The 22,153-nt window shown below is 40.2% G+C and overlaps 1 protein-coding gene across 2 annotated transcripts; it reads right to left on the bottom strand.

Annotated features, from left to right (window-relative positions):
• Positions 1-574: 574 nt before the first annotated feature.
• Positions 575-20,361, bottom strand: Skic8 (SKI8 subunit of superkiller complex). Of its 2 annotated transcripts, none has more exons than XM_026400503.2 (11): positions 20,318-20,361; positions 17,150-17,200; positions 16,455-16,482; positions 14,224-14,329; positions 13,554-13,726; positions 8,087-8,235; positions 7,762-7,855; positions 6,626-6,719; positions 3,955-4,047; positions 3,158-3,236; positions 575-1,257 (listed from the first exon to the last, which is right to left on the bottom strand). In XM_026400503.2, the coding sequence occupies exons 2-11, from the start codon at positions 17,159-17,161 to the stop codon at positions 1,168-1,170; spliced, it is 918 nt and encodes a 305-aa protein (XP_026256288.1). In that variant the 5' UTR covers positions 17,162-17,200; positions 20,318-20,361; the 3' UTR covers positions 575-1,167. The 2 variants fall into 2 exon arrangements, with proteins under 2 accessions (XP_026256288.1, XP_026256287.1); XM_026400502.2 differs by having other exon boundaries at positions 20,248-20,334.
• Positions 20,362-22,153: the final 1,792 nt, after the last annotated feature.

The following is a 22,153-nucleotide window of genomic DNA, read 5'->3' as shown; positions in this document are numbered from 1 at the left end:
ATTAATAAGAAGGCAGCGGGGGGGGGGGGGAGGCAAGGGGCATTTTTTTTTATTTTTTTTTATTTTTTATTGGTCGTTCATAACATTACATAGTTCTTAATACATCATATTACACGGTTTGATTCAAGTGGATTATGAGCTCCCGCTTTCACCCCGTATACAGATTGCTGTATCACATCAGTTTCCCTTCCATTGATTGACATATTGCCTTTCTAGTGTCTGATGTATTCTGCTGTCCGTCCTATTGTCTACTATCCCCCCTCCCCTCCCCTCCCCTCCCCTTTTCTCTCTCTACCCCTTCTACTGTAAATCATTTCTTCCATTTGTATTAACTTGTCTTACCCCTCCTTTCCTCTTTTTTTTTTTTTTTTTTTTTTTTTTTTTTTTTTTTTTTTTTAAAGAGAGAGTGAGAGAGGAGAGAGAGAGAGAGAATTTTTTTTTTTTAATATTTATTTTTTTTAGTTCTCGGCGGACACAACATCTTTGTTGGTATGTGGTGCTGAGGATCGAACCCGGGTCGCACGCATGCCAGGCGAGCGCGCTACCGCTTGAGCCACATCCCCAACCCTCCTTTCCTCTTATATGACATTTTGTATAACCCTGAGGATCGCCTTCCATTTCCATGCAATTTCCCTTCTCACTCCCTTTGGCATTTTGAATATACCAAACAGAAGGATCCCCAAGTAGGTAAAACCATAGACTATTCCCATCCAGTCAGACAACCTGTGTCTTTCAGACCCCACTTAAAATAGAGCAGCTTCTTTAGGACATCACGCGGGAGCGCACTGCTATGTACCTCTCCACATCAGTGGATCCCCCTGGAAGAGAGGCCTGCACTTCTAGGCTGTTAATGCAGTAAGTGCCCGTACCTCTCCAGACACAGGTATTCACTTGCATTTAACAATGCTAGTTCTGCTCACTGTTCTCTGGTGACAAGGTAAATGAAAAAAGATGTTCACAAACATGGGTGTTTTGCATTAAGAATGCTTTATTTATGTTAAAGTATGAACAATATTTCCAATAAAACAGGAAAATTTTATACTGTATCTATAAAATTTAAGTCTTTGCTATAATATATGCTATATTTCTTTCAAATGTGCCTAAAAAGGAATGTCATGATCAATCTGTACATTCTCTTTGCAGCATTAGTCCTGTAGACGTTGGGGTTTAAATTGGACAATCATAGATGTGAATTTCCTGGTCATCTCCAACAGACACAATTTTTGAGCCATTTCCATTGTATTTCACTCCCCAGACCTGTAAGTTACAAAAAAAGAAAAAAGAAAGTTCTAATGCTTTTATTCTTTCTGAAGAATGTTAAGGAGTGCATATCTTTACTTACTTTCCACTATTCTGAGTCCAGAGAATGGAGCCTTTTCTTTAGGCACCATCATCTGGCTGCAATTTAATTATCATTCCTCTCCCCTCTCCTATATCAGAAAATTTTATTTATAAATACTAACCAAAATAACCTACAGTCCTTTCAATGATTCAGAATCCAGGGGTAATCTAATGCCACAAAAATGGAACCCATAGCAACAGACATTTATGTTCTAGAAGTAAAAGGCCCCACAACCTCCCCAAAATTACTGCCTACAGGGAAAACTGTAAACTGCTTCTCCCCTACCTCCTGTGCTCCAAACCCCCCTGGGACACTAATTCTCACTTGTTATTAGAGACCCAGGAACTGGACAACATGACATTGTACACCATTGATTTTATTTACTATGTGTTGAATTAACGGCTTCACACCTCCTCCCCAGACAGAATTGATGTGGCTAGAGTTTCTCTCATCAGGAATAACTTTCTAATGGCAATTCTGGATGGTCAGGCTGTCACCCTAGCCTTGTGTTGGGTGTCTAGCCCTGATTTTAGTGTGGAGACTGGCCACATGATTGCCTCACTCCCACTCCAAACACTTTCCTCTGCAATAGTACCACACCAACCCACACACACACAAGGGAACACAAGGTAGATTTACTCTTTAAGTAAAATGTTCAAATCCAGGACTGGATTATCAAGATTCAATCTACTCAACTTTGGAAACAATTTTAAGTATAAAATTACATGTACAATTATGTTAAGTTGTATTCTAAAAGGAGAAATCTAGAAGGATCATCTAAAACATTCAAAAACATTCAAAGTATATTAAATAAATATATTAAAAACCATCTTTATATTCCTACGAACACATTTTTTTATGCTAACTGGTTCCCCTAGACCATTCTACTAAGTGGTTGGGACAGCAGCTTTGGCCTCACCTAGGATCTTGTTAGAAATGCAGAGTCTCAGGCCCATGCCAGACCTGCTGAATTAAATCTGTATTTTAAGCAGATGCCTAGGGTATTCATGTGCACAATTAAGATAGAGCAGTGGCTGGGCCCAGTGGTGCATGCTTATAATCCTAGTTACTTGGGTGATTAAGGCAGGAGGATCCAAAGTTTAAGACCAGGCTAGGCAACACAGTGAGACCCTGTCTCAAAAAAAAAAAAAAGTATTGCACTAGAATACCTTTAAAATATATATATATATATATTTTTTTTTTATTTAGTTTTAGGTGGACACAATATCTTTTATTTTTATGTGGTGCTGAGGATTGAACCCAGTGCCCCACACATGCCAGATGAGAGCACGCTACCACTTGAGCCACATTTCCAGCCCCTACCTTTGGCATTTTATATTCACCTTGGCAAAAATAAAGATGGACACTCTATTTTTAAAGATTGAAACAAAAGCACTCTGACTAAAGGAAAACAACTAAGAATTTCCAGTTTCTACTACATAAAAATAAATAAAATCACATCTAGAACAGTTGCAGAAACAACAGATGATGACTATGTTTAAGTAATGGAAGCTCCTGAAGAAGGTCTTTCGTGAGCTAGTCGGTCATGGCCAGGAGATACCCAAAAGAAAACTCCATGCTCGCCACAGGCACTTGCCACTGCAATTTCAAAGAAGGTCATGTAGCCAGACTCCTGTATTCTGGTTATGCAGAGGATGCCTCCGCCCCCAACTGACATGACAGGGACATGGCTAGATGGGTGCTAGAACCTAACATTCTCAACTCAGTAGGGTTAGAAAAAGAAAACTTTGGCCCAGGGGTCAAATAATACCAGTCATCTAAAGACAAAGGAATTGAGATGCTAATTATACATACTTGATCCTGGTGATCGAAGAAGGTATGAACACAAGTCCTCGTTCCAACATCCCAAACTTTTACGCTTTTGTCAGATGAACTATTTTTAAAAAATGAACATCAGTATTAGCAGTTTCAGACATGTTTGAAGTTGAAAGGAACTTGACCCAAAATCCCACATTCCTTCACTGACTCATACTCTTCTATTTTCAGAAGCCACCCCCCTCAATGCAGGACATGGACAGGGTCTCAGCATCACTGGGTGGGGTGGCTCTCCTCACAGGGCAATCCATTCTCTCAAAATTCTGATCTGCCTGGCCTTCCTATCAAGTGCTGTCATCAGGAATCTCAGGCATATCCACCTATTTCTGGATGTGAGGGAGGCCTGTTAAAGCTTCCAAAGGAGGGTGTCCTGGATACCTCTGCAAATGCCTTAAAGCTGTGCAATCCCTTTAAGCTGCCCACCTCACACTTTTCAACCATCCTGGTCACCCTGAGTGTGAACACCACTGGAGTCTATAAGCACAATATTTTACAAACAAATTTATATATTTTAAGTTACCGTTTGAACACAGATACACCTCAGAGTAGGTGAGACCCTAGATTTACAAGAAAAATCTAAGTTTAATTATTCAATTATTTGTTCCGGCTAAGGACAACTACCTTCATTACTTAAAAAAAAACTTTAAAAACTGCAGAAAATAAAGGCAACTTGAAAAACAAGAGGATCATACAGTCTTCAAATTTTATGGCAACCTGTGAAGAAAGATGGTCTTCACCTTCCTAGCATTTTAGAAATTGCTAAGAATCATAAGTACCTGGAAACAAAGTGAGTGTCATCAGGACAAAATGCGACGTTCAACACCCAGGAAGCATGGCCACTCAGTGTGCCAGCCAAGTTGGCATGTTGTCTGAAATGGGAAAAATTTTTAAAAAAGTGCAGATGTTAATTTTTAGGATATAATCACTGAAGTGGAAAATATATTAATTCTGCTCATTGAATTGGAATGACCATATTACTACATCAAAATTTCCTTTTTTAAGCTGAATGAGATGGTGCGTGCCTATAATCTCAGTGACTAAGGAGGGTAAAGCAGGAGGAAGGCAAGTGCAAGGTCTGGGATGGTAAAGTACCCTCAGGTTCAGTCCCCAAAACCACACACACACTCAAAATCCCTTTTCAATGAAGTGGCATCATGCACCACTGAGTTAAAAACCACCCTACAGAGGCTCTGCAAGCCAACTCCAAGCTGAGGAAAGAGGTGAGTAAGCTACCGTAGGACAGTGGCAGGGCTGGCCCCTTCCTGCCTATACCAAGACCCTTTCCACAAGAGGCCACCCAGGTATCAAGATGTACTCTTTATAACAAATGTGGCTGAGCAGACCATTTTTAACCTAACAAGACAGATCTAATACTACAGCCATTTTTACTTTTAAAAATGAAACCAAGAATTGGGGGTGTAACTCTGGTAGAATGCTTGCCCGCCATGTGCAAGGCCCTGGGTTCAATCCCAGGACAGGAAAAAAAAACAAAAAACAAAAAAAACCCAAGTACCAGGCATGCTAGTACATGCCTGTAATTTCACCAATTTGGGAGGCTAAGGCAGGAAGATCACAAATTTGAAGACAGTCCAGCCAAATTCACAAGACCCTGTTTTGAAAAAAAGGCCGAGTAGGGGTGGGCTGGGAATATAGCTCAGTGGTAGACCACTTAACCTAGTACATGTAAAGCCCAGGTTTCAATCCCCAGTATCAACAAAAAGATGAAAAACATGAAACCAAATCACCTATGTCAGGAGAACAACTCTAAGGCCTGAGGTCAGCAGTTTCACCCCTGGAAAGAGACCTTAGTTGGCTATCAGCAAAAGCAACCTCAGGGCATGCAATGGGACCATAGAGGGTAAAAACTTCTGGGTCAGGCTGTGGTTGTGGCTTAGTGGCAGTGGCAAAGCGCCTACCTTGCAATGTGAGGCACTGGGTTCGATCCTCAGCACCACATAAAAATAAAGATATTAAAAAAAAAATCCTACATGATCTGGGTTTCTTTAAAAAACAAAAACAAAAAAAAACTTCTGGGTCTTCATTCAGTATCACTGTCTTGGCAAATCACCACCTCAGCCTGGATTCCTCAACAAAATAGGGGCACAAGGCTGAGCTACTACCACACCAGTTGTTGGGAGGATCAATACAACAGCAGCACTAAAAGTCATAAAGTCAGAAGCTAAAGGAATTGCTATTTATGCTGGCTCTGCTAAGAACCAAACATAACTTTAGAGAGACCTCTTCTCTGGACACTAGCACCCTCAGTAAGTTCTAATACCAAAAGCTGTATTCCCATTCAACAATTTTCTTCTTCTTCTTTTTTTTTTTTTTTTTTTTTTTTTTTTGCCAGATGTAGGCTAGAAGGAACAGTGTCACTACCCTCAAGTTAAACACTTGAAAACCTCTCACAGGCCCAATACAGAACATGCACACGGATGATCAGGGATATGGTGCCTGCAGGTGCAATAGATGTTTGCAGTGGATTGCAAAGTCACATTTGGGGAGCAGGGAACCAGAAGCACAGAGGGAGAGCTGATCATAATACCTAGTCACAGTAATAAGGACACACAGTGAACATATTGCAGTATAGTATATATGTCAGTGGGGACTGAGGATGATGGAAGAAAACATCAGTCTCACAGTGTCAGAGCCATGAACTGAAGAGAAAGTTTAACTCACTTCTATACTGGCAGTCAAGACGAAAAGTCTCCCACTTAGACCATCAGTGTGATGGTTTATAAACCGCCAGCTCCTTAACTAGGACACCAAAATGTCTGCAGCTGGAGAACTGATGTGCTATAATTTTGTACTGTCACATTAGACCAGCTAAAGCCCAGGGCTTCTTTGTCTCAAATGCATACTAATCTACTCAAAAGAATTTAAATCTGTGAGCCAAGGGGCTGAAGTTGTAGCTCACTGGTAGAGCACTTGCCTAACATGCATAAAGCACCGGGGTTTGATCCTCAGCACCACATTAAAACAAACAAAACAAAGGTATTGTGTCCATCCACAACTAAAAAAATATACTAAAACAAACAAAACAAAAAAAAACCACCTGTGAGCCAAAAAACAAAAACCCTTCTCAAAAAACAAAAAAATCTGGGCTGGGGATATAGCTCAGTTGGTAGAGTGCTTGCCTAGCATGCACAAGACCCTGGGTTCAAACCCCAGCACCACAAAAAAAAAAAAAAAAAAAAAAAAAATCCTGGCTGTATGAGAAAAAGTAGCAATCTAATCTTACCAGGTTTCCTATGCACATTTTCCTCCGTGTAGCCCTTGAGGACATATGTATGCTAAGCTCAAAGACTGGGAAGACCAGGAATCTAATATGACCTGAGCACGTCCCTACTAGGACCAGGAGAGGGAGCAGCACACTCTCAGGGGGCTCCCCCCTAAGCAGACACTGGTGTTAAGTGAGACACCTTTAGTCTTGACATGATAACTTACACATCGTATATCTTGATATAGCCATCATCTGAAGCAGTGACAAGGAGCTGAGAGTCCGGGGAAAAGGTCAAGGAGCGGATGGGCATAGCATGGCCTGAAATTCACAAAGGCCCTTGTCAATCTGGTGAAGCAGTGCCGCCTCATATAGCTTCCCACTGGCTATGCCCCTTTCAGTGACCACTAGTAACAGAACTGGAATTGCCCTGGTGCTTTGATTAGAGAAAGAAAGGTACTGACTGGGCCCTTCCTCCCCAAGTTCTTGAAACATCCACATCTCTAGCCTCTCCCCTGGAGACATTTCTCCTTAGTTTCTTTCTCTGACCAATTGGGCCTCAACATTACACTGCTTTAAAAAACTCCTCAGCCTAAAAATATGGCCAAACATGGAAATATGCATTGCTTCTGATTTTTAAGGTTGAACAAATAACATGTTATTTTCCTACCAAATCTTTTGTTGTAGGGCAAAGGATAAATTGAGGAGATAATATACCCACTTGCTTAAAATTCAAAATAATACAAAAGAACATTTCATAAAATCTCCCTCCTACCCCACCCCATTCTTTGGCTACCCAGTCGTATTCCCCAGAGTCTACCAATGTGAAGAGTGGGCATAATACTTTTATCTACTATCAAATTATCAACAAAAAGAAGTTATCTTCCAATCACAAAGTTCTTTAGAACCCAAAATGTCAGAAACAAGACATTCATATGGCTGGGGTATATCAACACATAAATTAAAAGTAAGCTAATTCATCAGAACAAGCACTTATCACTGTCACAAGAACTAAAATGTCTAGGTTAAAACTATAATGACAAGTCTAAAACTTTGAGTTTTCCAACTGAGTTTTAAATATTTTATAAATCTAATGCCCATTTGCCATTTAACAGCATCTTTAAAAAATATTTATTTACTTATTTAGTTAGTTAATTAGTTGTAGATGGACACAATACCTTTACTTTATTTATTTATTTTTATGTGGTGCTGAGGATTGAACCCAGGGCCTCGCACGTGCTAGGAGAGCACTCCACTGCTGAGCCATAACCCCAGCCCCATTTAACAGCATTTTAATGAAAGAACAATATTTCCTTTGTGATCTGATAATCCAGTCTGCACAAAATAAGATGATGAGCTATACCTTCCAGCGTATGCAGAAGTTTTCCAGTTGCAATATCAAAAATATTGATGATTCCGTCAATAGCTCCACTAGCCAGATATTTCCCATCAGGACTCTGTTCAGAGTACATACAGAGAAAGGAGCACTGTAAGATTCCATGTTGTTAATCTACCCTTCTGAACACAAGCAAATCTCTTGCTGGCTACATGTCTAACTGGCTGGCAAACCACACCAGCAAGATATAGCTGCCTGACAAGAGCAGTATAGAATCTGTGCCAAGGACGACAAGCTGGAAGAGTGTAAACTTAAAGAACCAGAAAGAGAAAAAAGAGCAATGTTTCCTTACATATGCAATACTAAGAATGAATTTTCCTCTCGTGTCCAAAGAATATTCTTTTTTCCCACTTTCCACACCAAAAATGTTCACTTTTCCCACATGAGTTCCTGTGGCCAGATACTGGGAATCAGGAGAAAAGGCCAAAGTCCAGGCATCCACTGAAGAGAAAAAGGAAGACAAAAAAAAAAAAATGAGAAAAGATTTGACTTTAACTTGAAAAACTAAGGGGTGATCAAATTAAATTAGAGAAACAGTGTCCCGATTCAGAAAACTATGTTTGTTTGTTTTTTTTTTTTAGAGGGGGGGATACAAGGGATTGAACCCAGGGGGACTTCACCATCAAGTTACATGCCCAGCTCTTTTTATTTTTTACTTTGAGATAGGGTCTAAGATGCTAGGGTTTTTGCTATGTTGCTAAGGCTGGCCTTGAACTTGTGATCCTCCCTTCTTAGCCTCCTGAGTGCTAGGATTACAGGCATGTGCTACTGTGTCCAGCATAAAACTATGTTGTAAAGATGCTAATTCTTTACCAAGTTTAAATTTAGTTTAAAGGCTTCTTAAATTTTTAATAAAAATCAATAGGACAAAATCAGCGGATGAGGAGAAACCAGAATTCTTATACAATGGTGGGAAGGTAAAATGACAGCCACTTTGAAATCCAGTTTGACAGTTTCGTAACTGAAAACAAACACTTAACATAATACTCAGCATTTCTACTTGTAGGCAGCTACTCAAGAGAAATGAAAGCACATGTCCACACCAAGACTTGTACACTCATGTTCACAGCATCATTATTCTTAATAGCACAAACTGGAAACAATCCAAATGTCTATCAACTGGTGAATGGATAAACAAAATGTGGTACATCTTTATAATGGAACATGTCTTGGCAATAAAAAGGAACACATCCATGCTACACCATGGATGAACTTCAAAAACTTTATGCTAAAGAAACAGTGAAGATATATAAGAATAACATTATACTTAAATGAAATTTTTGAAAAAGTTAAAACCATGGAAACAGAAAGCAAATTGGTAGTTACCTAAAGCTGAGGGTAGAAGCATGGACTGACTGTAAGTGGACATAAAGGATCTTTTTTGGGCACCAAGGTTCTAAAACTGCACAACTACAGAAATCCACTCTGTGAACTACACATTTAAAGTGGTGAATTTCGTGGATGCAATTACACAGGTGAAATTTTACCTAAATTAAGCTGTGAAAAAATGAAGACATACCAGAATGCAATATGATGAAATAGTTACCACAAATTAACAGAGACTGAAGAACCATTAAAGAAATCAATTAGTTTTGAAGTTACACTACACATCTCAGTTAAACCTTAAGAATTCAATCCAAATAATAAATGCTGGAGAGGTGTAGGGAAAAGATACACTTGTACACATTTGGTGGGACTGCAGATTAGTACAACCACATGGAAAGCAGTAAGGAGATTCCTCAAAAAACTAGAAATGGCACGGTCATATGACCCAGTTATCCCATTTAATCCAAGAAAAAATCAGTGTGCTATACAGCCACCTGAATGTTTATAGCAGCATAATTCACAATTGCCAAATTATGAAACCAGCCCAGATGCCCATCAACAGAAGAATGGATTAAGAAAATGTGGGATATTACCCAATGGAATTTTACTTAGCCATAAAGAAGAATGAAATTATAGCATTTGCTGATAAATGAATGGAGAACATCACAAGCCAGTCTCAGAAAAATCAATCGAATATTTTCTCTGATATGTGGAAGTTACAGCAACAAAAGGAAAGGAGGAGGGGAAGACTGGATATCACAAAGATATAGGGAAGGCTGATGGAGAGAAAAAGAGAGATGGAAAGGGAGGAAAGAGTTGAGAAAGGGGAGGAAAAAAATGAATGAATTTAACAAAATCATATTATGTGCACATATAAACGTACCACAGGTAATTTCATCTTTATGTATAAGTAGAATGAACCAAACAAAAATAAAAATAAATAAATGAGCAAAAGGAAGATCAGTAGATAGAGGAAGGAGAATGGGAGGGGGCAAGGATTAAAATCAAATTAAAATCAAATTCCATACATGTATGATTTTGTCAAAATGAACCCAACCACTATGTAGAACTAAATGCTCTAATTTAAAAAAATAATAATTTGGTTCAAGCATTACTGAGCCACAGCAATGTGGGAGGTCTCCAGACTCATGTGGAGCCTGGATAAGCACAAGTGCTGTGTGTTTCCATCTGGACCACTGCTGGCATTTTAGCATTTATTTTTCCAACTACATGGGCATCTCTGCCCTTCAAAGGCAATCATCCTAAAGAGCTTTGGGAACTGGGTCAAGGCCTACAGGCCAAGAAACAGTCTAGTTTCCACTGCCTGCCTGGGTCACTTTTCCCATGGGAACACCCACCCCTGAAGTTGGGTCCCTTCCCAGGAAGAATACTTATAAAGGAAATGGTTCCTTCTCAAGCCACCTTCCTCACATGTGGGGTGAGGTAAGCTCCCTTACCCTTTACTTAACTCATAGGCCAGCAAAGGAGGAAAGGCCTCTGGGAGCTTGTCTCTTGGTAGACAAAGGCTTTTAGACCAGATGGGTGGCCACATTCTAGAGTGTTTTTTAAATAAAATTCCTTGAAATTTTCCATGTATACATCCAAAGTAATAAAAAATCATTCATTTGACTTGATTACTTATGTTTCATTCAAAAACAAAATTTACTTCAAAAGTACTCAATTAGCCAAGACCTGAAAAAACTTTTGTAATCAACCTCTCAAAGAGCTTCCTTCCTGCACCAACTCCCCCCCAACCCCCACCCTTTTGTAGTGTGGTGTTTGGTGTGTGTGTGTGTGTGTGTGTGTGGTGCTGGGAATCAGACGCAGGGCCTTGCTAGGTGAGTGCTCTACCACTGTGCCTCATCCCCAGCCTAAATAGGCTGCTTTTTACTACGTATTTTTATTCCTAAGTGACAGTGGCATTTAATCTAAAAAGACTATGCTTTCTTTTTCTTTCCACATGTGGAGGTAATCTGATGCAAAAAAAAAGGCTTGAGAGACCTTTGTGTCATCAAGTCTTTGCCAGCTCCTGTATAACATTAATAGTCAAGCTCATTTCAGACTGTGTTTTCTTATTCTTATTATAATTAGCTGCTTATAGGAAAGAAGGCTAATAGAAAACCTAATTTTTGTCTCTCAAAGCTTAATAAAATGATTCTTCTAAACTATTTTTACATTCCCCTATTCACTATTTTGCAATACACAAATCTTACTACCAAATGTCTTCAAAATAGAAGGAACAATTTTTATTCCTCAATCAAACCTTGTATTGAACTTTAATTGATTTATTTGATTTTATTGAACTTTTAATTGATAAAAGATTGAACTTTAATATGTTTAGAATCAATGTTTATTTCAATCAATGTTTATTTCTACCTCCTCACTCAAAGAGTTGCTTTTCTTCACCAGTAGTGGGAATTGTGAATGTCTGATGTTGACGGGCCTCTGTTCTTCCTCAAGGTCAGTGGCTAGACAGCTATGGCTTGGTGGAATACCAAATGCAGGGTCTTCCCCTTCAGCTTTGCTTTTTCTACTTCCTCATTATGTTCTTCAGGATAATGAATTTTATCTCTTCTCTTTTTTTGTTCTTTTTGTGGGGGTTCACATTGTTCATGCATATTTTCAAAACAGATATATCCTAAGTGTCCCTTTTCCCTACACTCACTGGACCAAGACTTATCAAAGGAGTTGGTCCTTCAAATGAATTCAGCTGCTTTTTAGTCAACAGCAATACCAGCTTTTGTTACTTGGCCAGATAAATATTTGTTGTTAAATGCCTTGGTATAGTTTTATTCAGATTCCTATTTAAAAAGAAAGCAAACCAAACCCTTTATTCTTTTCAGCATCTTCATAACAGTAACCTTTATTTTTTATTATTATTATTTATTTGGTACTGGGGATTTAACCCAGGGGCACTTTACCACTGAGCTATATCCCCAGACCTTTTGCTTTTTGAGATAGGGTCTCATTAAGTTGCTTAGGGCCTCACTGAGTTGCTGAAGCTGGCCTTGAACTCACAAGCCTGTCTTAGCCTCCCAAGCCACTGGGATTACAGGTGTGTGCCACTGCAATCAGGCTTATAACAGCAATATTTAGAACCTTGCAGCCCTTGGAAAACATTTGTACTGTTTGTCAGGGAGGGCAAGCTGGATACATATGCCATCCTTTTACTTGGAAGCAAGGTAGCACTCATTTCTTCAGCTGCAATATGAACATGGTCACAACCACCATGCAGTGACCGGTGTCATGTCTCGTGGAAAGCACAGGTGCTCACAATGAAAAGGCATCATCCTCTCTTAAGATGCTTCTTATATTCAGTCCAAATAGACTCTGCAGGATGATCTGGGAATCCAAGGTCTCTAAGTAACATTAAGTAGGGTAAGGGCCCACACAAAGACAAGACAACCATCTGGGAAGTCAGAGACTTTGGGTTGCTTTTTCTAAATATATATTTCAGTCCACACACTCTGAAAACTAATTCAGTGGACCCAAAACAGGGACTGGGCATGCAAAACACCAACAGTAAGAATCAGAGACAAGAAATATTGCTTCTGAAGGAAAACACACTCAATTTTCAAATCATCTCCTTACAAACTCTGGGATCTTCATTCTTTCCAATATAGAAGCAGCCTACAGTAGCTACTTAGCAAACCCACTGGGGAATCATGCCATTGAAACCTAAGCAGTTCTTCTATAATCAACCCATAAAGGGGAGTGCCAGTGACATGGCAAGCTATCTGCACCTCCAGCAGTCACCAGCCACTGAAAGCAGAACAGGCTATGCTGGTGAATGCCAGGCAGACATTTATGAGTTAATAGGAGGCAGAAGCTAAAGGGAATCCTGAAATGTCATAATGCTTATTCTACAGTGATCCAGCCTGCTGAAACCATCTATTATCATCAACTTTGATAATGTTTATCAAGGTTGTTATGCTGTCCCACAGTATTTAAAAAAAAATGTATCGACAAATCTGCTTCTTAAAAAGTTTCATTTCTATCACATACTGGAAACCAGGTACACCATTATATAAACTAATGAGGACACAGCGCTCTGTGTTTCTAGGCTTCTACAAGGCAGAATATGGCAAATAGAGAAACACCGGACCATCCAAATATGAGTCTAGAATCATAAACCAGCAATTCTGAAACCCAAAACATTCTGAAAACTATGACTTTCTTTCCTTAGTACCAAAATTTATTTGGCAGTAAAGCCTGTTTTTCTCAGTATAAATACTCACATTTAGTTGCAGTGATATTCATGTTTGAGAGCCCTTTCCACCCCACTGAGGGCATTACATAATGTACAGTTCATAACCCATAGCCCTCTCAAATGTGAAAAATTCTGAATTTTAAGTACATCTATCCCTAAAGGATAGGGATAATGAAAAGGGACTGTGGACCTCTGTTATTTCCCCTAAATGTAAAATTCTTACCAGGTCCTGCATCTATGGACTTTATCTGTTTGCCATTTTCCAAGTCCCAGAGACGAATATGAGCATCAAGAGAGCTGGATGCAGCAATGGGCAGGGTGTGGCTGATGTCCACAGACACCACCCCCAGCTGATGTCCCTCCAGGCTCCACTGTAGGTCCAGCCTCTCATCACGCCTTCAGTGGGGACAGAGAAATGGATTTCTTCACACACAAGACATGGTACCTGGCATCTGAAATTCTGGATCCCTATGACTATGCATTATCAATGGTCAATGAAATACAGAACCACAGAATACCAAATGCAGTCAGGTTTTAAGTTTGGGGTTTTTGTTTATTTGTTTGTTTGTTTAATAGGGCTTTAGTACCAAATAGGAAAATAAGTAGGAAAAAATAAGCTTATTTTTTCTGTTTTATGCTGTTTTATGGTAGCTGTTTTATGCTACCATGTTGCTATTGCTTTCTTGCCTAGAAAAAAGCTAACACTTCCCTGATTGCAAATTGGGAGCCTAGAAGCAAAAGCTTTACCCCTATGTTTTTTTTCACATTTAATCAGTGCATTTTAATTGTACATAATGGTGGGATTTGCATATTCATACATGCAAGCAATATAACAATATAATTTGTTTTGCCTCTAATTTTCTAAGGCTATATGTTAGGGGAAGAGTACTTACCATTTCCAGACCTTTACCAGGTCATCCAGAGATCCTGTGACCACTGTTTCAGAGTTTTCCTTTTTATTTGTCCCCCAAGCAACTGACCAAATGGCATCATCATGGGCTAGAATAGAAAGTGCTTTGTTTAAAAAGTTTCCATGCATGCAACTTCTAAATTTAATGTGATAAAAGGGAGCTACAATACTGTAGTTCTGAGATTATATCCACTTCTATCTGCTTTACTGTTTCATAAGGCACTTTCCCATAAAACTTTTTTTGGAGTTGTAGGGACACATATGAAAGCTGAAGGTTCTGAAGGATCACTTGCCCTGAACTACAAGTTTACCAGGTGTGAAGGCAGAACCAGAACAATCCAGGTCTTCAGACTCCAAATTAAACATCCTTTTCATTAGCATGCTGTCCTGCATACAGCAACTGGAATGGCTTACAGTTATTTAAATAAGTAAAGACAGTGAGGAGCATCCCCACTCCTTAAAAAAAGGCCTAAACTTGATATGAGGTACTCCCCCAACTTTCAGTACTGGAGGATTTAACTCGGGGGTGCTTACCACTAAGCTACATCCCCAGCCATTTTTATTTTTTTGAGACAAGGCTCTTGCTAAGTTCCTGAGGCTGGCCTGAAACTTGCAATCCTCCTGCTTCAGTCAACCAAATTACTGGGATCACAGGTGTGTGCCACTGTGCCTGGCTTCTGAGATACATATTAATGATCCTCAGAAACTAGTGAGCAGTTCAACTGTAAACATTATAGGTCTAAAAACAGATGAGCTGTCTTTTACCATGAATGTCTCTGTCATGCTTAATAACCCAGTTATTACATTAATCCTTTTATAAATGTTGTCTCACTCACAACAGCCCTATGAAATAAGTACTTTTAAAACCATCCTCTCTATAGACACAAGCAATTAGAGGCTTAGAGAAGCCTAGGAGCTCATCCAAAGTCATAAAGCTAAAAAGGGGCACAGCTAAGACTCAAACCCAATCTATTAACTGAAGTTCACCTTAAATCTAAGTCTGTAAGCTGCACATCTAATGGGCCACATTGTTGGGCTTGCAGACAGGGTATGGGTACATAAATGTGACAAGTGCGGATGGACGCTTTATCCATGTCTGGTAGCAATTCCCCAGGGTCATCTTCCCAAAACATGACTACAAGGGCATTAAACTGAAACAGGTATTTGAGTTACACAGAGTCAGGACTTTATAGTCCCCCACTTGACCCTCACCAGTTAGCTTGCCACCTGGATGGCATTAGCTCCATACAAAGTGGCTGACTTGAAAATGCCCAACAAACAACTAATTACCTAAACTAGCTAGGAAGAAAGCTTTTGGCTCAAACTTCAAAATAATTAATATCACCTACTTTAAGAGAAAAGAGCTTTTATTTGGCATCCCACAAATCCCTGAGCCTTTCCCTAACTCATCTAAGCTATGAGAAAAGAGACATGTGACTAGTTCATGAATAAACATTGTTCCCTTTTCAGGAATAAGACCTGTATGGGAGCTAGGGTCCCAGAATGTACTTATGACCTGCCTCCCGCTCCCATTCCCATCCCTGCCACAGCAGCATAGCCCCAACCTTCCCCATACACTCCAGGGACCTTGACAGAAATTCATCTCACTGCTTGAGTCTGCACTTCTAAGTGGAGAACCCTGTACAGAGACCCCAAGGCAAATTCTGAGTTCAGGGTCAGGTTTCAAATCCACCTCTGAAGCTGAGTGGGCACTAACAGAGTTCTGAGGCTCCTGGTAATTCTTTCTCCCACCCTTGCAGTTGGGAAGTTCAGAGTTCCATTCTCCTCAAGTGGGAGCGCTTTCCTCAGCCTAGAATTCTCCAGTCTATCACTAGACTCCTGCTGCTTTTTAAAAAATGTAATTATTATAAATAAATATTAAAAAAAAGGGGGGGGGCCTGGGGATATGGCTCGAGCGGTAGTGCGCTCGCCTGGCATGCATGCGGCCTGGGTTCGATCCTCAGCACCACATACAAACAAAGATGTTGTGTCTGCCGAGAACTAAAAAATAAATATTAAAAAAAAAAATGTAATTATTCAGCTTTGTTTGTTTCTAAGTATATTTGTTCTTGGCTGCCTCTGTCAATTCCTTTGCAATGTGAATACACCTGGGAACTGCATGGCTGGTTGGCATGACAGAATCTTAAACCAGGGAGAACACATTTTTCACAAATGAATTTGCTTAAACAAGCAGGCTCTCACTGAATTGCTTACCTTGTTCTTGTTTGAAGAGAATACTGTACTAAAAAAGAACAGAGGCCACATTAAATGGATGGTCAGATTTCAGATATCCCGCATTCCCTCCCTATTCCCCCCTACCTCCCGAAAGCAGATGCAGTGACTAGTGCCAGCTACTCCTTCTGCTGTGGCCCTGACCACTTTCAATCTTCCTGATTCTTGCTCATGCAATATTTGTATAGTCATATGAGAAAAAAAATGAACCCAAAGGAACTGATATTCTTCCCTCCCTTACTGCCACCCCCCAATAACAGGTGACCAATAAATTATGTTTTCATTTTCTGCTCTGATCACCAGGAAGCTCAGTCTGATTTGTAACTTAATTTTTGCAGTTGAATAAGACCATAGAACCTGCATAACCTGTTACCTTTGTCCATAATCTTAAAGTTTCTTCTGTTTCATCTTCTGTTTTGATGTTTCTATGTATGAAATCTTTTAAGTTTCTTCAATGCCTCTTTAAACTACAGTAAATGCTTAAATAAACCAATTCTGCTCTTACTAGTATGCATTTTACTAGTGCTGCCTAATTCTATGGTGACTAGGTGCTCAGGGTCACCCAGGTCTTTAGGAACAGGTCAAGAATTAGATGCTAGTTTCCTGACTACCAACCTATTGGGCTTGAACTTGCTGAGTAGACTAACTGATATTCTTTCCCTCAACATAGGCCTTACCTGGTTGGTCATTTCCTTAACCAGGGATGAAGGGCCAAAGGCCAGACAGCTCTGTGGAAACAACACCAGGGTTTTAGTAAGGTGAAGTAGGGAATCATCAGGAAAAAAAGGGTTACAGGAGGTTCCTTTTCACCAAGGCAATAAAGTAACCCTTTGCTATGGAGTTCCTGACACCTTTCTTTGGATCCCTGGAGATCCCTTCCTTCTCCCAGGGACTCAACTAACACCTACCCCCATCCTATAGATTCTTTTCCCTAAGTCTGACTGTAGAGGGTGACCAGTCTGTGTCCCTAGCTACCCTTTTGAGAAACAAAACCAAAATAAATTTTAAACTTTATCCAACTCAGCAAGCAAACATGAAGGAGTCCAAAGATAGTAAAGTTCTTACAGTCCAGGCAGGTCTCAATAAAAAAAATGCCTATAAGAGCCTATAGGCAACTAGCAGCTCAGGAAGCTAAGGCAAGAGGATCACAAGTTCAAAGCCTGCCTCAGCAACTTAACAAGGTCCTAAGCCTCAGTGAGACCTTGTCTCTAAATAAAATACAAAAAAAGGGGGAAGGGGAGCTGGGGATGTGCCTCAATGATTAAGTGTCCCTGAGTTCAATCCCCTCTGCCAAAAAAAAAAAAAAAAAGCCTATAGGCATATAACTATGAACAGAGTTGAAGGGAAATATATTATGTCTCCTCAAACTCATCCAACTCTTCAAGGACTTAGCTTGGCTAAACACAGACCTAACTTACTTTAAGTAAATTTAATTTCACAGGGTACTTTAAGGGTTCTTAATATCTTTGTGCACTAAAGATCCCCTAGCAGTCTTGTAAAGCCTATATACTGCTTCTCTGGATGTTTTTAAATACATGAAAAAACAAAGGAATTGACAGAGGCAGCCAAGAACAAATATACTTGTAGCTCAGTAGAGCACTTGCATAACATGCTTAAGGCCCTGAGTCTAAATGGCACTTCAGAAAATGAAAAATGAAAGGAAAACAAATATGGTGCATATTCAATAATCACAGCAGTTATGTTCTATAAAGTCATTGCAAACACTAAATTAGCTAACAGTAAACTACTGCTCCTTAAGAAAGCACAAGGGTTACCTTTCTAGAAGCCTCTGGACACATCTTTGTCAACTGATCAACATGTAATTATGTTTTTAATGTGTAGTTCTGTTTAAAGGCACCTTATTGAATATATATTAGAATTCTTTAATCTTGACCTCATGCCCAAACAAAGCTTATTTAACAAACATTATTTTTACATTAAACACATCATAACCCTTTTGCACTTAGGAACTTGGTCATTTCAGTACAATGCTCCAGGCTACTTTAGATATGGGATCACCACCACCACCAACAACAAAAAAACACAAAAATGTGAAAAGTATGGCAACAAAGACTGCAAAAAGGACACTTGTTTACAGCATGACAGCTGAAACAAAAAGGCAAAGTGTCAGTTGAGACCTGTCCATCAGATGACTCAAATTTTTTACCACTTTGCACAATGTCCTCCAAAGACTACAAAAGCCTTGCAAGAATTTCCTTTAGGGTTACAAATAAATTTTAGCAAGCAGACAAATCACAAGTACAGAACCCAGGCATGACAGCATGTTGAAATATAATTTAATAAAAATAAAAAACTAAATATAAGATAGCATAACATATATGCTTTTTTATTAACACATTACATAACGAGATCTAGCGGCAAGTCTAATAACTACCATAATTTCAAAGTGTGATGAACTTTAGCAATAGCTTGATAAGAAAGTATATGTAATTTCTATTCACAAAAAAGGTCACACTGAGAATACTATGGTTTGTTGCCTACATCTGTAATGGAAGAAAATGCCAAATTTCAGTCAGAGGTTAAGGAATGAAGTGTGCAATTTTTCTTCTCATTCAAATTTATGGCCCCCTCAATTTTATCCACAGACAGTTTAAGAGACCACACAGCTAAAATATAAAGTTCAGTTTACTTGCTTTAAATTTGAAAACTCAAAAAAGGCTACCAAAGGCTTTCCAAGAATAACCACCAAAAAAAAAAAAATCAAATAAGTGATTTAAAAATAATCCCTGCCAACAGAGATCTTAATCAGGTGGGCAGCTTTTTATTCAATTGTGACCCAAGGAAAGGCTCTTGTTGGGTAGAAAGAAAGAACCCAAATAAATCTTGCTAAAACAAAAAGCATGCAACCTCTGCTTGAGCACCAGCCCTAGGCCCAGTGAAACACAAGCTTGTTGTCTTCCCTGCTGTCCAAGCCTCACATGAAACAAAAGAGAAACATTAACAAGAAAGGTAGGAAGTCTTGCAGAAAGCCAACTTCCAAAATGCCAGCCTGGCCAAGATAAGGTGTGATTCTGTCAATGAATGTACATTTGAGGATATACTATGAATCAGATCCCTGTTTTAAGTTCTACACAAGGGATCATCTCACTGAACCCTCATAAACCCATTTAGTGGGCATTCTTATTATCAGCTCTATTTTCCTGATAAGAAAAGTGAGGCTTACAGAGGTTAAGGAAGTTTTCCTACACCAAAAGGCAGAATCAAGCTATACAGAAGAAGCTACCAAGATACAACACTTTTTTTTTTTTTAACTCCAGTATCTTATCTCATGACAGATCGTTTCAGGGTTGGAGATTGCGGTTTTTGCCACGATCTCTTCAGGAAAGTTTCCCCTAATTTTCCCATGCGGATATTCATTGCTCCAAAAGCATTACACGTGCCTCTATTAAGGTATTCAGACACGTCAATTATCCACCATACAATACGATATGTAAAGAATAAATCCAGCCTCTGCTTGTAGCTGTCCAATCCCTAAGAGCGTGGCCCAATACTACAAAACTTCAAATAAGACAGTTCTTCCATCTAAGGAAAAATTACTTCCCCCTCAGCGAAGCTGGTCCTAATGTCCGGGCTGCACAGAACATTCTCAGGATGCAAGATGAGGCCACTTGAGGGCCTTCTCTCTCTCCTTGATCCCCGTACACCGCAGGTTACCGGGGTAAATGGAGTCACGGGAGCTATCCACGGGTCCCACTCCGTGGAGCATCTCTGAACAAACCAGGTTAAGGGCAGCCTCTTGCCCGCTCTCGCTCACCGGTCCTACGGTTCCAGCTGTCTCCGGCCCCAACAGCCACCAGCCCCCACAGCCTCGAGGACCAACTCACCGGCAGCTCGGCCCGGCTGCACGTTTGACGTCAGGCTTGGCGTGACCGCGGCGCACCGAGATGAGCTAATGAAGGGGAGGAGCCGGGCATCTTGCCCACCCCGCCCCAGGGCTCGCGTGCACACCGCAGCGCCCTCTGCAGTCGCGGGGCGGCGCCTCTGGGGGAACGCGGAAGAGGGTGGGCGGGGAGAGGAGTAGCCGAGACCCGCAGTTCCCCAGAGCCGTGGAGGCTGGGAAGCTGCTCCTGGGAGCGTAGGTTCTTAGTTTCTGGCAATTTCCTGATCTGTTCTAGGGTTCTGTTTTTCGAACTGCAAGTCACAACTTATTAGTGGGTCAGGTATCAATTTACTAGGTCGAGACTAGCATTTTTATTTTTAAATTTTGTTTTGCATACCGGGGATAGAACCCAGGGCCTCACACATGCTAGGCAAGTGCTCCGCTGTTATTGGTGGGGTGTCCAGTTGGTATCCAGGTCCTTGGTGTCCCGAGCAAAGAATTAAGCAAGACACACACAAGTAACAGGCAAAGTACAGATTTTATTGAAGGCGAAAGTGGAAGAACAGAGGTAGAACAGAGCTTGCCGAGCAAGAGAGAGAGGCTCAAGGCCTGATGTCTGGAAATTAGTGTTTCATATGCCGAGCTGTGAGGTGAAGACTTACCCCATCTGCCCCCATTGGTTTCCTTATGATACCCGATGAGAATATCTGTCCAACTTTCCCCCATTGGTTACTTTAAACTACCGAACCTGTAGCGGGGGTTGTCAGGAGTTGTCCTAAACAGAGACATGATTCCTCTCAGAGGCATCCTTCTTATACCTGCCTAAACCATCTTGGTGTCCTGAATTCCAACTTAACACTACCTCTGACCTACAGCCTCAGCTCTGTGGCCAGTATTTTTAAACAATGACATGGAAGGGAGGAGACCCGTTCCCCATCCTGAAGAAGCTGCCCCGCGGCTCCTGCTTGCTGGTCTCTGCCCTGAGCGGGAAGGAAAAGATGTTTTTGGGGAGTGGAAAGTCTGGGGAAGTCCCTGAAGGGTCCCTGTTTCAGCTAGTCAGGGGAGAGAGTACAGCTTCTCTTGTTTAAAAATGATTTAGAAAAAAAAAAATAAGGTCTCAGGCTGGGGTTGTGGCTCAGTGGTAGAGCATTTGCCTAGCACAGTGTGAGGTACTGGGTTCGATTCTCAGTACCACATTAAAAAAATAAATAGTCATTGTGTCCATCAACAACTAAAAAAAAAAAAAAGTAAGGTCTCAGTAAATGCATACCCTTAAGTATCTCTCTCTAGATAATTCTTTACAGGACCCAGTTTATTAGGACCATCTTGAGGTCAATGATGATTTCAGAAAACTGTTTAGACCACTTACAACTAAATAAAATTTATCTTATTTTTAGGAGATTTTCTTTGTTTTTTTCTTGTTCATTTGTTCATATTCAGGAATTTACTAAATATACTCTAAAATCTTCTAGGGCACATTATCTGGTCCTCAGTAATTCTCTGGGTGACAACACTGTCCATGGAAACTTCATCCAGCCCCAGAACATCACTGGCATATCAATGACTTACAAAGTGAGTTAGGATGAGCAGTCTGAATTGTCTAAATTCTTATGTGGTGCCTCCTAAAAGACATCCTTGTAACCATTTTGAACGAATCTGACCCAGAGGGTATTTGCTCCTGAATTTAAGGAAGGATGTACGAATTACATTGTGAGGACAGGGAGTTCACCTTCAAACTAGAGGTAATTCCCCTTAACATTGACCTAAAGGCTGAATGAACTCTTGTGTTTTCAGACACGTTCCAGGGAGCTAAATACACACACTCATCCTGCAATGGCTG

Source organism: Urocitellus parryii, chromosome 6 (genome assembly GCF_045843805.1).
Source record: "Urocitellus parryii isolate mUroPar1 chromosome 6, mUroPar1.hap1, whole genome shotgun sequence".
NCBI lineage: Eukaryota > Metazoa > Chordata > Mammalia > Rodentia > Sciuridae > Urocitellus > Urocitellus parryii.
Note: the sequence above shows the minus strand (reverse complement) of the source record. Positions and strands in the feature narration are given on the sequence as shown.